This window comes from Mauremys mutica, chromosome 1 (genome assembly GCF_020497125.1).
Source record: "Mauremys mutica isolate MM-2020 ecotype Southern chromosome 1, ASM2049712v1, whole genome shotgun sequence".
Classification (NCBI taxonomy): domain Eukaryota; kingdom Metazoa; phylum Chordata; order Testudines; family Geoemydidae; genus Mauremys; species Mauremys mutica.
The window spans coordinates 12,687,855-12,703,956 of record NC_059072.1 but is presented as its reverse complement, the minus strand read 5'-3'; the positions used below and the strand labels follow the sequence as shown (position 1 = coordinate 12,703,956).

The 16,102-nt window shown below is 43.6% G+C and overlaps 1 protein-coding gene across 4 annotated transcripts; it reads right to left on the bottom strand.

The window, feature by feature from the left end:
* Positions 1–2,044: 2,044 nt before the first annotated feature.
* Positions 2,045–16,098, bottom strand: ATP5F1C (ATP synthase F1 subunit gamma). Of its 4 annotated transcripts, none has more exons than XM_045030792.1 (10): positions 15,969–16,097; positions 14,595–14,629; positions 11,557–11,688; positions 8,471–8,675; positions 6,932–7,075; positions 6,368–6,432; positions 5,791–5,946; positions 3,962–4,058; positions 2,945–2,982; positions 2,045–2,197 (listed from the first exon to the last, which is right to left on the bottom strand). In XM_045030792.1, exons 1-9 carry the CDS (start codon positions 16,010–16,012, stop codon positions 2,976–2,978), a joined length of 885 nt encoding a protein of 294 aa, XP_044886727.1. In that variant the 5' UTR covers positions 16,013–16,097; the 3' UTR covers positions 2,045–2,197; positions 2,945–2,975. The 4 variants fall into 4 exon arrangements, with proteins under 4 accessions (XP_044886727.1, XP_044886752.1, XP_044886734.1 ...); XM_045030817.1 differs by lacking the exon at positions 15,969–16,097 and adding an exon at positions 15,180–15,202; XM_045030799.1 differs by lacking the exon at positions 2,945–2,982 and having other exon boundaries at positions 15,969–16,096.
* Positions 16,099–16,102: the final 4 nt, after the last annotated feature.

Sequence of the window (16,102 nt, the reverse complement as noted above, 5' to 3'; positions counted from 1 at the left end):
AAGTTACACTTAAGCATAAATGGATCAAGGCCTTAGGCTGTAAGCCTTCAGGTCAGGGATTCCTCTTCCCACATGACTAAAATGCCTACCATATTTTGACTGCTATATAAAACACACACAGAAAATGCTCTGGGACTTGTTAAAGTTGCCAATTATGAGGGTCATCAGTCAAAGTTGCAATTGGTTACACAGCAAACATGGCTACCAGCTTAAGTACGGTTTTGAAAAGTTACACTAATCATTTAAAAAATGTGAAATCTGCTCCAAATTAATCAATTGCATTGATCACTGAAACCTGTTCATCTCTGGCATTCCAATTTCCCACATTGTCCCTCTCTTGTCTATCCAAACATTTCAGTTAAGATCTTCCTTTGCCACTCAGTAGCGCATCTCTGTTCAAGTCTCTTTGGCTTCCTCTCCTGCCTTTTGCCTCAGATTCAATTCTAATCTTCAAGGCTTTGCTTCTGTCAACAATTCTGCTGTCATTTCTTTCTGATCTTCTTGTACTGTCACTGCCGTTTTTCTTTCATGCCACCCCCACACGTATGGACCACCTTTCCCCCAGTTCATCAAACTGCAATCCTCTCAAAATTCCTTCTCACAATTACAACTCTCCTTTCAGAGTGACACTATTGACTAATAAAATGAAGAAGTACGTAGCTCTAGGCCAGGGGCGGGCAAACTTTTTGGCCTGAGGGCCCGCATCAGGTTTCCGAAATTGTATAGAGGGCCAGTTAGGGGAGGCCGGACCCCTGCCCCCTATCTGACCCCCCCTGCTTCTCACCCCCAGGACTCCCGTCCCACCCAACCCCCCATGCCCTGTCCCGACTGCCCCCCGCTGTCCCATCCAACACTTCCTTTCATTCCTGACTGCCTCCCCTCCCCGGACCCCTTCCCCATCCAACCACCTCGTCTCCTTGTCCCCCTGATCGCCCCCGGAACCCCTGCCTCTGACTGCCCCTCGCCATCCCATCCAACTCCCGCTCCCCTTTCTGACTGCCCCCCTGGGAACCCCTTCCCCCATTTAACTCCCCTGTTCCCTGCCCCCTATCCACACTCCCACCCCAAACTCCCCTGCCCTCTATCCAACTCCCCCGCGTCACGCTCCCTGGAGTGCCAGTGGCTGGTGGCGTGGCCAGAGCCCAGGACAGGCAGCCGTGCTGACCGGCTAGAGCCAGCCATGCCACTACACCTGGCAAGAGCTCACAGCCCCGCTACCCAGAGCATTGAACCGGCCGCGGGGCGAGCTGAGGCTGCGTGGGAGGGGGAACAGCGGGGTAAGGCCTCCCAGGGCAGGAGCTCATGGGCAGGTCAGGAGAGTCCCACAGGCCAGATGTGGCACACAGACTGTAGTTTGCCCACCTCTGCTCTAGACAGTATTTTAAAGTTATTAAAAAAACCACCACTGAGATAATACATCTGCCACTCAGAACTGTTTTTGTTTTAGAATATAAGATCCAAGGGACAGGATTGGTTATGCACCTTATTGGAAAAGGAACAAGCCCCCAACTTTGTAGTATAATATGATGCAAAGTGAATTGCATGTTTCCTTATGGCACTAGGCTACTGAACAGATGCATTACCCAGACTTTACACTTTCTTTTGAAACATGAGGCATTGGATATTCTTTGAGAATGCCAGATTATATAGACAGTTTGTTCTCTGAGGCCTTGTCTACACTATAGGGGAAATTCGATCTCAACTACGCAATTTGAGTTATGTGAATAGTGTCACTCAAATCGACGTAGCTTAGATCTACTTACTGGGGGGTCCACACTACGAGATGTTGATGAGAGAGTGATCTGCAGTCAATTGAGTGGGTCTTGACTAGACCTGCTAAGTTGACCACTGATGCATCAATCGCCACTCATGGATCCCCCGCTAACTGTAGACAATCCCTGAATAACATTTCATGTGCTTCTCTACGGAAAACCCACATACACACTATGTACACCATAAACAGATTAAAAGCAGTAAAGAGCTGGTTTAAAAAAGTAATGGATTCTCTTTGATTTAGATATTCACACACGAAAAAACAAGAACATTTGTTTCATGTAGGTGGTTTATTGTAAGATAATTTACAAATATTTTCAGGTTTTCCCCATTAATTCTTCACAGAATGATGGACCAACAGTTTTATCAATATGGATATAAGCAGGTTAAACCAACTCTCTAGAATAGCTCCTCGTTTCTTTACCTATAAAAATACAAGAAATGTTTAAAGTTTACACACATATCAAGAGTATCTTTAAGTGTGCATATTACATTATCTCCACTGTCTTTTCATGCTGCCCCACAAGCTTTTAACAGTTTTCTCACTTCAAATGCCCTCTCTGTCCTCCTAATTCTTCTTTAAACCCACTTCTTTCATAATCCTTTTAATATCAATTTCTACATTCCTACTACTGTAAATTCTTCAGCGGGTAGGACCGTGTCTTGTCTGTGTATTTGTAAAATGTTGTGTATGCTTATGGTGCTATAACATTTAAAATGAATGATTATTTAAGGGAGTTCAGTGGCTCAAGGATATTGAATTAAACTATAAATAGGGTCAGAGTATTTGTGGACTTGTATACATTGTGTGAAGTATGGATCACTTTCAGTTCATTCCCTTTCCTCACACATTATGTGTATTAAAGCTCTCTAGAACCATAAGGCACAATATTATAAGCCTGTTATATATGTGGCAGCGTAGAGCAATACTGATGTTTAAAATCAATTTTCTATGGTGCCACTGTTGACAAGATGCTATCTACGCTCTAATTACAGATGGGCCCATGCCAGTCACTCCCCAAACAATTTCTCCAAAAGTTTAGGAGAAGAGGGCACTTAAAATTCAGATTTCTATGTTGCAATTCAGACATATTTCTCATTAACTGCTTCAGGATCATCAGTGCCGAACCATTTTTTTGGGAAGAATCTAGTTTCTACTTCATCACTTTACCTCTTGACTTTAGCTGAAACTTGCTTTCCGATTATCCCCTGGTAATGTTGTTATGGGAAAAAACAGAACAAGCAGGTTAAGAAGCAACTCATGCAAACTAAGGCAAAGTTATTCTTGTGATTTAACCAAGGATGTGTCACTGAGCAGCCAAATTAAATACAAACTAAAGAGTTAATTAAAAACGCGCACACATGCAGTTGTGGCACAAGCTGTTTTCTGCCATTTCTGTACACACATTAGTTATGAATGCATTGATCTATATCTTTAATTAGAACACAAGTCTAATCTGCTGAGATTAGATGCAATTTAAATTAATTCTGTGCAAATAAACCAATTATATGGGCTTAAGCACAACGACCTCTTATCACCCATAGCGCAGTGTTCTGCAGCTCCTAGCAGAGTGGCAAAGTTTGGTAATTTGTCAGCGAAACACACAAGAGCTAAACTGGTTTTATTTCATTAAAATGCGCATTTACATTCAACAAGCTCAAGTTCCATCCAACAGAAGTTATCCCTCACCTTCTAACCTACGCAGCAGGCTGATCTATACAGAAGAAAGGCCAATCTGCTATGTAGGCTGCCCAAAACAAGAATCTACACTACACCAGAGAGAGATTTGGGGCTATTTGAGCCAAGGGTGGATGAAAAAAGGCCCAGGTAATTACACCCATAGAATGGGGACGACAAGGGTGTCCACTCAAAGATGGGGAGGGGCAGGGGAAAGAGCCACTTCCCATGAACACGATGCAGCTTCATGGCTACAGAATCTTCTATACCAGCCAGCAGTTGCTGAGGCAAAATTTGAGCTGAATGCAGGCTTTAAGCATCATACCAGTCATTGGAATTTGTTAAAGCAGAATAAAGAACTCTTCAAGTATCAATGCATCGTTTTTTCTTTTAGTCTTAGAACAGCTGTTCCTCCACCCTACCTATTTAATACAAGGTAAACAGCAGGACATTTGAACATTAAAACAATTTAAGTGAAAAGCCTTGTTGCATATTTACACAGATACTTACAGAGCAGCAGCACCAGAAATGATCTCAATAAGCTCCTTGGTGATGACAGCTTGACGGGTACGGTTGAATGTCAAGGTCAATTTGTCAATGATCTCAGCTACAAATAAAAATTGAAATTTAGACAGAATCTGGAAATGGAAAAAATTAGATACACTTCCCTCTGATCTACTTGAGCAGACCACAGTCCAACACTGTTAATTCACACCAACAACTGGGCGACCCATTGCAATTTACTAAATATTGTTAACCACCAAGGAATGGAAAAATAAAGGGCACTGCATGCCAAGATGTATTCTGGTACCTTATTTTGTCAGCTGAAGGTCAGCTTTAATTATAATACCTCAAACTAGTGAATGCAATGTGGTGTAATTTGTTAAAGCAATCTAGTATTTATAGTACGAGACCTCACTATCTGCTATTCAGTCTCCCGTAGCTGTGCTGCAATGGGCTTCCCCATGGGTAGCTATACTGTAAAGGAAAAGCTGCAGTTGTGTAAGCAAGTTACCACTGTTCTGACCGGCAGAAATGTCTAATTGGGAATCTACCTGGTCTCCCATTAATTCCTTCTTGGAGCTGGACCTCCCTCATGTGTTGAGAGAAGGAGGCCAGCAAGGAAATGTACCCAAACTTCTTCTGTTCCCCTCTCCCTCACATAATAGGGGCTTTCTGAATTCACTGTGCTATTCCCTGCACAATGTGACTGCATATTTAAAAACATCCTTACCTCTGCGTACTAAAACTGACAGCTATTTGCTTTCCCTCATTAGTGGTGATTGCTCACTTTTTGCTTTGCACTCAGCTTAGACAATAAAAAAGGACACATGAGTCTCATTTCTGATTGATGCCCCAGCATAATGATGAAATGTTTGGGTGGCAAACACTGAAAGGGAGAGGTTTAAATCCAAACATCTGACAAAGTCGGTATTCACCCACAAAAGCTCATGCTCCAATACGTTTGTTAGTCTATAAGGTGCCACAGAACTCTTTGCTGCTTTTATAAATCCAAACAGTAATTTTTCCCTTGGAATTAAACAAAAAGAAAAAAAGCAAGCATAGAAGCTCTTGATCTTAGGCTGTGCAAAACCATTTTGTTTCACACACACACACACACACGCACACACTATGGGTCTAAATTAGAGCTGATCAAATAATATAATATTTTAGTTACCATTTTTTTTTTAATTAAGTCATCCAAAAAGTACCTATGGCTGCAAGTTCCACCCCGTTTGCCACACTGCAGTACCTTAGTCCAAAAACTTAGTGTTTGTGGCCAGAGTAGGGAAAAAAAAATTGATTCAACTCCTAAACTCTATTGCTTGTCCACCAACCTGCTGGGTGACCTTGGGTAAGATATTTAAAAATTTGCTTCAGTCTCCCCATCTATAAAATTGTTGCCACCGTAATTGCAATGGGTTTGAGAGGCTTAATTAAAAGTTTATGGAGCTTTCTGAAATCTCAACTCAACAGACACTGAAAAAGCATAAAGTACTCGTGGCAGTCATAGGGCCACCCCAGTACTTTACACTCTTACACAGGAATCCTGCATTCCACTTCTTGCCAGAGCCTCTTGCTTTCCATATCAAGAGAACTGGGTACCAAGAATATAATGTCACTGAGCAGCAGCCTCTTTTTCTTAGGTACTGAGTAAGGCTGATGTGTCTGGAAGGGCTGTATTGGCTGAAGAGACAGCAACTAGGATTGTGGGACATGAAGAGTAGGGGGATGGGCTAGAATAGCAAACACTGAAAATGTACAAGCGAGATGGTGAACTTCTGGTTAATCCTGCTAAACTGCTCAAGTCCTGTAAACACCCCCAAGAGTATTCTTACAAGCATTTTTGCTAGCGTTGTCCATAGCAGTCATTCTGGCACTCTGCTCACTGGTGGTGGATTCCTTCAGAGAGTAGAAAAGGATGTTTGCTAATGTAAACTCCTGGTAGTTTCGCAGCACGTCGGCATCAATATCATCATAGATACTAATGCTTTCTGTAAGAATAGGTAAGAGTGGAGATTAAAAACCCGCAAAAACTAGTCACATCCTACTGAAGATATTGTGGCATTAAAAGTTACTGACATGTTTTTGCTTCCTAGCACCCAACCTCGTTCAAATTTTATTTTAATTTCAACATTTTGTTTGATATAAAACAAGCAAAATCAAGTCCCTGTCAACAGAGGCCAAATCCCAAACTATGCTAATGTGGTAGTAAAAAAACCCAAAACAACTTAACTTAAAAATCCCACCCTCACAAATGACATCCTTGGATTGCCAGACATTTAAGTACACAACCAGGCAAATGTAAGCAAAATGGTGCTGTGTTATGACAACTAACTGACAGACCATGAAATATATGGTCTTTCAAGAGTTTTATTCACTGAATTGGATGGCATAGTTAATTTTATTACTTACCAGCACCAGCAACTGTATCAAGAGAGTAGAAAGGTTTTTCATCTGTCTTGTAGGAGATGACAGACCTACATGAGACAAATTATTTTTAAAGATCTTTATTACTGTAAAAAAAAGTCTCTACTGTAATTCTAATCTAAAAATTGATGAAAAACACTTTTGTTTTCCAAAATCTGAGATTAGCGTTCCGTGGTGCTGTTGTGAACAGCTGACACCTCAGACAACCAAGAACAGAAAACTTCTTATACTACTTTTGTTGTAACACCATCAACTATAACAGGAATAAAGAACAGAACGCAGAACATAGCTCCTGGCAGGTATGTGCTTTCCAGTAATTGTTAAAGCACATCTAAGCTTACACAAGTATTATGATGTTTGAAATCTTGACCTCTTTAAACAAAAAAAATCAGCATGTCAGATCACCATGAGTTTTCAGATGTCGTCACTGGACTAACATACCACTTCCATATATTGTCTGAGTCTACATAAAACCTTCCATCCCACTCCTTTCTGTGCACTCTTAAAACAAAAGAAAGACATTTGAAGATCAGTCTCAGTTTATCTTGCCTGAATCGATTGTAGATGACAGATCCTTCATCGAATTCATATCCAGAGTTTAGCAGCTCTAAGGCAATCACTGAAGCATCTCCAAAGCTGGGGGGTTTCCTTCCCACTTCTTTGAATGTCACCAGGAAATGTTTATTGTGTGTCCTAAAATAAAATCAAGCCTGTGTAAAACCCGAGACAATGTGCTATTGTAGACCGCAACTATGGGCCTTGATTTAGGTAAACACCTAAGCCCATGCTTTGCTTTAAGTACACAAATAGACCCACTGACTTTAAATGGGACTACTGGTGTGCTTATAGTTAAGTATATGCATCAGTGCTTTTCTGGATTGGGGCCTAGATGAAAGGAATTTTATTTACTTAAAATTTGGCTCACTGGAATAGCTCCATGAGATGTACCTCTAACTTTTATAATAGTGAGAGTCTTGTCAGCAATCACATTCTCATTCCAACGTAGTTCAGTACAGTGCAACAATTAACACAGAACACAATTCAGCAAAAAGAACTTTAGCATAATTGCAGGAATTTGTTTTACAGAACCTTGATTTTTTTTCCACAGCCATTTTAAAATAAATTAGCCTATGCATTCCAAGCTGTTTATTAAAGGATAGCCCTGAAATTTCTACTATAGAAAATTTAAAGCAGCGCTCACCAACCCATTGATCGCAATTGGCTGGTTGATTCTGGAGTCTCTACCAGTCGATCACGATCTCCAGCCGCGGCAACATAACGGGGCTGCCTGCCGCAGCCCCATGCCGCTCCCAGAAGCGGCCAGCACACCCCTGTGGGCTCGCACGGTGGGGAGGAGTCTCCGTGCACTGCTCCTGCCTGCAAGCACCACTCCCGCAGCTCCATTGGCTGGGAACAGGGAGCTATGGCCAATGGGAGGTGCAGGGGCAGTGCCTGCAGAGAGGGGCAGCATGAAGAGTCACGTGTCCACCCCCCAGGAGCCGGAGGGGTGCGATGGCCCCTTCCAGGAGTGGCGTGGTGCACTGCTGGATGGCCAGGTGGCCCGGCTTGTGATTGGGAGGAGGGGCCGATGTGCCTGAGTGGGGCCAAGGCAGAGAGTGAGCCTGCCTTAGCCCCACTGCGCTGCCAACCAGAAGCCCCCCGAGGTAAGTGCCCCACAGCGGGAGCCTGCACTCCAACCCCATCCCAGAGCCAGCAGCCCACAACTCCCTGCACCCCAACACTCTGCTCTAGCCCAGAGTCTCCTCCTGCACCTATACTCCCTCCCAGAGCTTGCACCCTTCACCCCCTCCTGCACCCCAACCCCCTGCCCCAGGCTCAGCTCTCTCCCACACTGTGAATCCCTCAGCCCCATCCCAGGGCACGCACCGCTGCCCAAACCTGAACCCCCTGCCCCAGCCCAGTGAAAGTGAGTGAGAGTGGGGGAGAGCGAGCGACCGGGGTGGGAGGAGGGGGAAATGGAGTGAGCAGGGCAGATCAGATCCTGGGTTGCCCTTAAATTCAAGAAGTGATCTTAGGCGTAAAAAGGTGGAAGACCACTGATTTAAAGCATTACTACTCAAAGATTACCTTTGAAGCAGGCCTCTTAACTTGTCACCTACTCCAACCACCATGACCTCTTTCCCTGCATCTGAGAGGGTGCTAACTTCAGTTTTTATGGCCTTAGCAACAGAGGTATGGATAGCACCACAAAGACCACGATCAGAGGACACACCAATAATGAGGTGTTTCTTCTTGTCTTCAGGGACCTTAATTTCTGCTTTCTCATAGAGAGCTGGAAAAAAAAAAAGTAGGAAAAGTTGCATTCAAGCATATTCATCCCTAGCAATGTCTCTGGGTATGTCTACACTACAGGATTATTCCGATTTTACAGAAACCGGTTGTGTAAAACAGACTGTATAAAGTCGAGTGCACGCGGCCACCCTAAGCACATTAATTCGGCGGTGTGCGTCCATGTACCAAGGCTAGCGTCGATTTCCAGAGCGTTGCATTGTGGGTAGCTATCCCATAGTTCCCGCAGTCTCCCCCGCCCATTGGAATTCTGGGTTGAGATCCCAATGCATGATGGGGCAAAAAACAGTGTCGCAGGTGATTCTGGGTAAATGTAATCACTCAATCCTTCCTCCGTGAAAGCAACGGCAGACAATCATTTTGCGCCCTTTTTCACCTGGATTGCCCTGGCAGACGCCATAGCATAGCAACCATGGAGCTTGTTTTGCCTTTTGTCACTGTCACCGTATGTGTACTGGATGCTGCTGACAGAGGCAATACTGCAGTGCTACACAGCAGCATTCATTTGCCTTTGCAAGGTAGCAGAGACGATTACCATCCCTATTGCACCGTCTGTCATTGTAAACTGGCGATGAGATGATGGTTATCAGTCATTTTGCACCGTTTGCATTTGGAAATTGTCGATGACAGTTATCAATCCTTTTGTACCGTCTGCTGCTGTCATGGGTGCTCCTGGCTGGCCTCGCTGAGGTCGGCCGGGGGCGCATGGACAAAAATGGGAATGACTCCCTGGGTCATTCCCTTCTTTGATTTGTCTAAAAATAGAGTCAGTCCTGCCTAGAATATGGGGCAAATGTACTAGAGAACCAGAGAGCACAGCCGCTCCGTGTCAGAGCCCCAGAGATCCCACAGAAATGATGAGCTGCATGCCATTCTAGGGGGTGCCCCTGCAACAACCCCACCCATTGCTTCCCTCCTCCCCCAACCCTCCTGGGCTACCATGGCAGTGTCCCCCCATTTGTGTGATGAAGTAATAAAGAATGCAGGAATAAGAAACACCGACTTTAGTGAGATAAAATGAGGGGGAGGCAGCCTCCAGCTGCTATGATAGTCCAGGCAGTACAGAATCTTTTCTTTAGACCTGAAAGGGGGGAGGGGGGCGCTGATGGAGCTCAGCCCCCAGTTGCTATGATGAGGATAATTACCAATCCTTTTGTACCATCTGCTGGGAATGACCGGGAGTCATTCCTATTTTTACCCAGGCGCCCCCGGCCGACCTCACCGAGGCCAGCAAGGAGCACTCACGGGCTGATGATGAGAACAGATACCAGTCCTTCTGTACTGTACCATCTGCCACCGGGGAGGGGAGAGGATGCTGCTGTTTAGCGCTCCAGCACCCCGTCTACCAGCAGCATGCAGTAGACATAGGGTGACATTAAAAATAGGCGAGAAACAATTTTTTTCCCTTTTCTTTTTTTTTTGGGGGGGGGGGGGGGGAAGGGTGTAAATTGACGACATACACCCTGAAACACCCAGGAAAATGTTTTTGACCCTTCAGGCACTTGGAGCCCAGCCAAGAACGCAAATTCTTTTTGGAGACTGCGGGGACTGTGGGATAGCTGGAGTCCTCAGCCCCCCCACCCTCCCTCCATGAGCGTCCATTTGATTCTTTGGCTTTCCGTTACACTTCTCACGCAGCACTGTGCTGAGTCCCTGCTGTGGCCTCTGTCTATCATAGCCTGGAGATTTTTTCAAATGCTTTGTCATTTCGTCTTCTGTAACGGAGCTCTGATACAACAGATTTGTCTCCCCATACAGCAATCAGATCCAGCATCTTCCGTACGGTCCATGCTGGAGCTCTTTTTGGATTTGGGACTGCATCGCCACCCGTGCTGTTCAGAGCTCCACGCTGGGCAAACAGGAAATGAAATTCAAAAGTTTGTGGGGCTTTTCCTGTCTACCTGGCCAGTGCATCTGAGTTAAGATTGCTTTCTGGAGCGGTCACAATGGTGCACTGTGGGATACCGCCCGGAGGCCAATATCGTCAATTTGCGGCCACACTAACCCTAATCTGACATGGCAATACCGATTTCAGCACTACTCCTCTCGTGGAGGAGGAGTACAGAAATCGGTTTAAAGAGCCCTTTATATCGATATAAAGGGCCTCTTTGTATGGATGAGTGCAGGGTTAAATCAGTTTAACGCTGCTAAATTCGGTTTAAACGCATAGTGTAGACCAGGCCTCTTAAGAGACATTTTGACACTGACTAAACATATTAGCACCTATTCTGACTAGAACCATTTCTAAAGGGACGCTATTCACACTTTTGTCTGCCTATTGATGATATAATTATCCCTTAAGGTTATTATAACTGACACAGAAAGATACTTTTTAAATAATGGTTTACTCCTGTGCATTTGGCCACACTCTGTGTCTAGTCAGTTTCACTGTTGTGTTGATGCATTAGTCTTGTACATCATTCCAAAGGTGGCTCAGGTGCATGCTCTTCCCCATGCTTTGCAATAGTGTGTTTACCAGTAACAGCAAAGTTTAAACTGAAGATGTACCAAACAGGCACACAAGTGCAGAAAGAGGACAAGAGAAGAGAGGAGGTGGGCCCCAAATTATTAGGTGTCGCTGTTTCCAAGCTAAACCAAAAGACCATTATAAACATAGACGGGGAGCAAAAATTTCCTTATGTTTTCTAAAAACCTTTTAGAAGTTAGGACATAATATTTAAGGGAAGCTAACAGAAAATTAATTTAAAAATATTTAACATTCACATCGTCTCTAAGATATGGATTCTCCTTTTGACAGTCTCCCCCAGAAAGTATAATCATATAGGGGATTTAGGACCACAAATCTTATTGAAATTCTTCCCCTCAATTCTTATGTCAGATACCACACAAACAATTTCTCTTACCCAAGGATCCTACTCCATACACTCTAGCTGGTTTCAGTTCCCTCTCGGCTCTGGCATACTTCGCTGCAGCAACCATCTTCATGGACTTTGTAATTTTCTGGATATTCTTGATGGACTTTAAACGCCTGGTAACTACAAGCATTTGAGGGTTAAAATTGGGCTAAAGTTTTAAGCAGTCACAGATTAATCAGCTTCTATAAGATAGGGAGAGAGAGATGACAATATAAAAAAATTCAAGTGAGATTACGGATTACATTTACAGTTCTGTTTAAACTAGCAAAATAATAAAAGCAGTAATTTAGACAGAATGCGAGCTCCACTTTTTCCTATAAATGGAATAGACGGTCAGTTTTCAGAATGGAGAGAGATAAATAGCAGTATCCCTCAAGGATCTGTACCAAGTCCAATGGTGTTCAACATATTCATAAATAATCTGGAAAAAGGGATAAACACTGAGGAGGCAAAGTTTGTAGATACAAAATTACTCGAAATAGTTAAATCCAAAGCAGATTGTGAAGAGTTACAAAGAGATCTCTCTAAACTAGGTGACTGGGCAACAAAATGGCAGATGAAATTCAATGCTGATAAATGCAAAGTAATTGGGGAAAATATAATCCCAACACACCTAAAAACGATGGCATCTAAATTAGCTGTTACCACTCAAGAGAGAGATGTTGGAGTCATTTTGGACAGTTCTCTGAAAACATCCACTCAATGTGCAGCAACAGTCAAAAAAGCGAACAGAATGTTGGGAACCATTAGGAGAGGGATAGATAATAAAACAGAAAATATCATAATGCTACTACATAAATCCATGGTACGCCCACACCTTGAATACTGCATGCAGTTCTGGTAACTCCATCTCAAAAAACAATACATTAGAAATGGAAAGGAACAGAGAAGGGCAACAAAAATGATTAGGGATATGGAACAGCTTCTATATGAGGAGAGATTAAAAAGACTGGGACTATGCAGCATGGAAAAGAGGAGATTAAGGGAGGATATGATAGAGGTCTATAAAATCATCAATGGTGTGGAGAAAGTGAAGAAGGAAGTGTTATTTACTTCTTCACATAACACAAGAACTACAGGTCACCCATTCACATTAATAGGCAGCAGGTTTAAAACAAACAAAAGGAAGTACTTCTTCATACAATACGCAGTCAACCAATGGAACTCCTTGCCAGAGGATGCTGTGAATGCCAAAACTATAGTTGGATTAAAAAAAGAATTACATAAATTCATGGAGGCTAGGTCCATAATGGCTAATAGCCAAGATGGTCAGGGATGCAACCCCATGCTCTGGGTATCTGAGGGCCAGATGCTGGGACGGGATGACAGGGGATGGATCACTTGAAGATTGCCTTGTTCTTTTATTCCCTCTTAAGCTTCGGCACCGGGCACTGTACTAGATGTACCATTGGTCTCACCCAGTGTGGGCATTCTTATGTTCCTAAATAAACGTGTATAGAACTAACCCTGTAGTGCATTTACCTGGAGAACAGACTCTTTCTACAGAGGAGAAATTTTTCATAGCTCCAAAAACAGAAACTGATGCAGTCGGGGTTTAAGCTAAAGCTCCATATTCATGTAGGCCTTACTTTTCCCCTTCTGTCTCTACCTTTTTTGTATGAATGCCCCTCTCAAGTCATCATGCCTATTCCCTGCAGTAAATGCAGCTCAGTATTTTAAAGACATACAGTCCGGTCAAATTTGGTCCCAAGTTTAGATTTTGGCAACGCAAGCACATTTTTATATAAGGCAAGACTTTTAGAAATGTTACTATGAATAAAAAAAACCAACTGAAAGAAATTGAAAAGGAAAAGACAAAGACTAACTAAATTCCCCTGCATTATTTGTGATAGAGATTGGAAGACTTTACTAGTGCATGAAAACCTAGAAGAGTGATTTGATAAGATGAAAAACAAGTAAAATTGACAGGTTTGCTTTTATTGTCCAAAGTGAGAGGAATACACAAAGTCTACAAAAAGAAACAGAGAAAATTAAATTCAATTTTTAAAAATTATTTGTTTTAATAAGCAAAAATGTCAGCAAGGATTTTTTTGAAGTTATACTTTTAACTTAATAGTGTCTTTAAAACAAAGTTTCCTTAAAAAAACATTTACCTTTTATTGAATGTTGTCTTTTTTTGAAGGAAGACTGATTATTTATGGGTAAATTCATGCTTATGAAAACAAGATGCTGACAGCATTGACTAGAAATGGTCACAGGGTAAGCAGCTTCTCTTTACAATTTAATCGATGACTGCCAGGTTACTCTCCCAAAAACAGATCAGTCAGCAAGTGATTCTGTGATTACAAGTTACAAGGAGCGCTGACCCTCCAGAATCAGGTCCTGGCTGAAACCAGTTTACCCTTGTTTATCAAGTATACATTTAAACCTTACTTACTTGGAGGGTTGGAGGAGTATGAGTTTATTAATGCATTGTGCCACCTAGTCCCAATATTATGATGACACTAATTTGCCATTTTCAGAAAGAAGTTTAGCAACTAAATGACTAAAATGAGTAACTACAATATTACGGTTTGGAAAATAAAATAAAGTTAAAGGCAGGCACAGCAGCCTTTTCTCAAAGTCCTTTGTTTTTGTAAATATGAAAAATAACCGATTTCTTGTATTTAGTTTAAAACTACTCATGCAGTTGCCTTTTTAAATTTCAGTTACATACCCTTATTCTGGTCTACCCACACCACCAACTGGATGCCATTAACGGAGCTTTTCTGTTTAAGTACCTTCTGCAAACACAGGACTGTGAAGACCCTCTTATGACTGTCATTTTAGACAGTTTATCACCAAGTCTCCCATCTGGCAGAGCTGGTCTCCTAACCAACACAACTTCAAAGCCTCCAAGTCCTCATTTTTTAATTTAAAAACAGAGAAATTTTTCCTTCATAATCAATTTACTGAATCGAGACCATTACAGTTTGAGTGAATATTGCATTTTAAGATTGCTCCTCTGCAACACACCCCATTCCTCCCATCTCCTACCATATTATAAACAAATCAGAAGTACTTACTGTCCTTTAGAGTGGCCATATTTCTGACTTGGCCCCTGAAAATTAACAGAAACATGGTGTGTTAAGTGCTACTCCAACAAGTCACCACAGTCTCCTATTTTCCAGAGATGAGAGAATTATATTTGCAAATGTAAAAGTGGGTTGTTGCTTCTTAATAACACACTTCATTCTATGTTGATTCATATTCTGCACCTTATTCATATTTTCTCTTTTTCCTTTCTTCCCATGCAGAGCACATCTTTGTTTTATACTTTATTGCTATGCAATGCTGATTAAATGTATCATACAGCATTGTACAGTACCCACTATCCAGAAGAAACTGTTATTGATGGTCAGCTATAAACAGGGGATAGCAGGGAGGAAATCTCAGAGATGGGAGAAAACCGACATCCATAATTTCAAAAGATACAAGGGCATCTATGATAATTAATGAGTAAATGGATGATATCTCCCTTCAGTATCTGATAAGATCACTGCGATGTTCGCAGCCTCTGTCACCTACAAGGGCAGGTTAGCTTTTCTCTTTTTTGCCAGGCATTGTTCATCTAACTCTAACATTTATAACCCCCGCTCCTATAAACTCACTTCTTTCAGCTGGCCTCCCACCACTAACTGTCCACTTGCTCACATGCTTCACCTGACAGACCTGTAATTTAATTCATATAATTTAACATTAAAATTTAAAAGAAAAACATTTAAAATAAAATGAGAGACAAATTGGACTGGATTTTGCGTTCCGTCCCACCACCTTCTTTAATCTGTATTTCAGCCATCATGCTTGTATGGTCTTTGGGGCAGTGAACCTGTCTTCCCTGGTAGGTTAAAGCAGCAGCAACGTCCAGATAAGCGAGCTTTCTTTCATTCAAGCTACATTATGGTAAAATCCTCCTTATCTGAGCAGCCCCCCTCCCCAGGCTTTACAGAACAGCCCTGCGAACCCCCCCACCCCCTTAACCTTGCGCACAGCTCCTCTCCCCAGCAGGGGGGTCTGACCAGAGAGAAGGGCCTGGCCTGGCCGAGGCTCAGGGCGTCGCCCCGATACTCCAGCTCCCCTGGATGTGACCGCGTTGGGGGGAAGGGAGCAAGGGGAGCGCCCCGGGGCCGGAACTGGGCCACTCCTGGTGCAGCCCCCTGCCCTGTTCACTGACCTAGCGAGAGCCAGGTACTGGGGTGTTCGGGTGCCCCCCCCCATACCCCGACCCAGGGGCCAGCCCCGCCCCCCCCAGCCCTGTACAGATCCCCCCCGCCCCGTTACCCTCAGCCCCGGCCGCCCTCTGCTCGTCCCCAGGCCCGATGCTCCCTGGGCCGCCGCGCCGCGTCCCCACCCCCTCTCGGCTCCCGCAGACCCGGCCCGCTCCCCGCTCCCCCCGTTACCATTGCGGCTGGTAGAGCAGGACCGCGGCTCCCCGGGAGAACATGGCGGCGCCTCTCCCCGCTGCTGGCTGCTGCCGCCCGGCTGAAGGTCAGAGCCGCCGCACAGCGCACGCGCCGCGACCGACAGGGGGCGG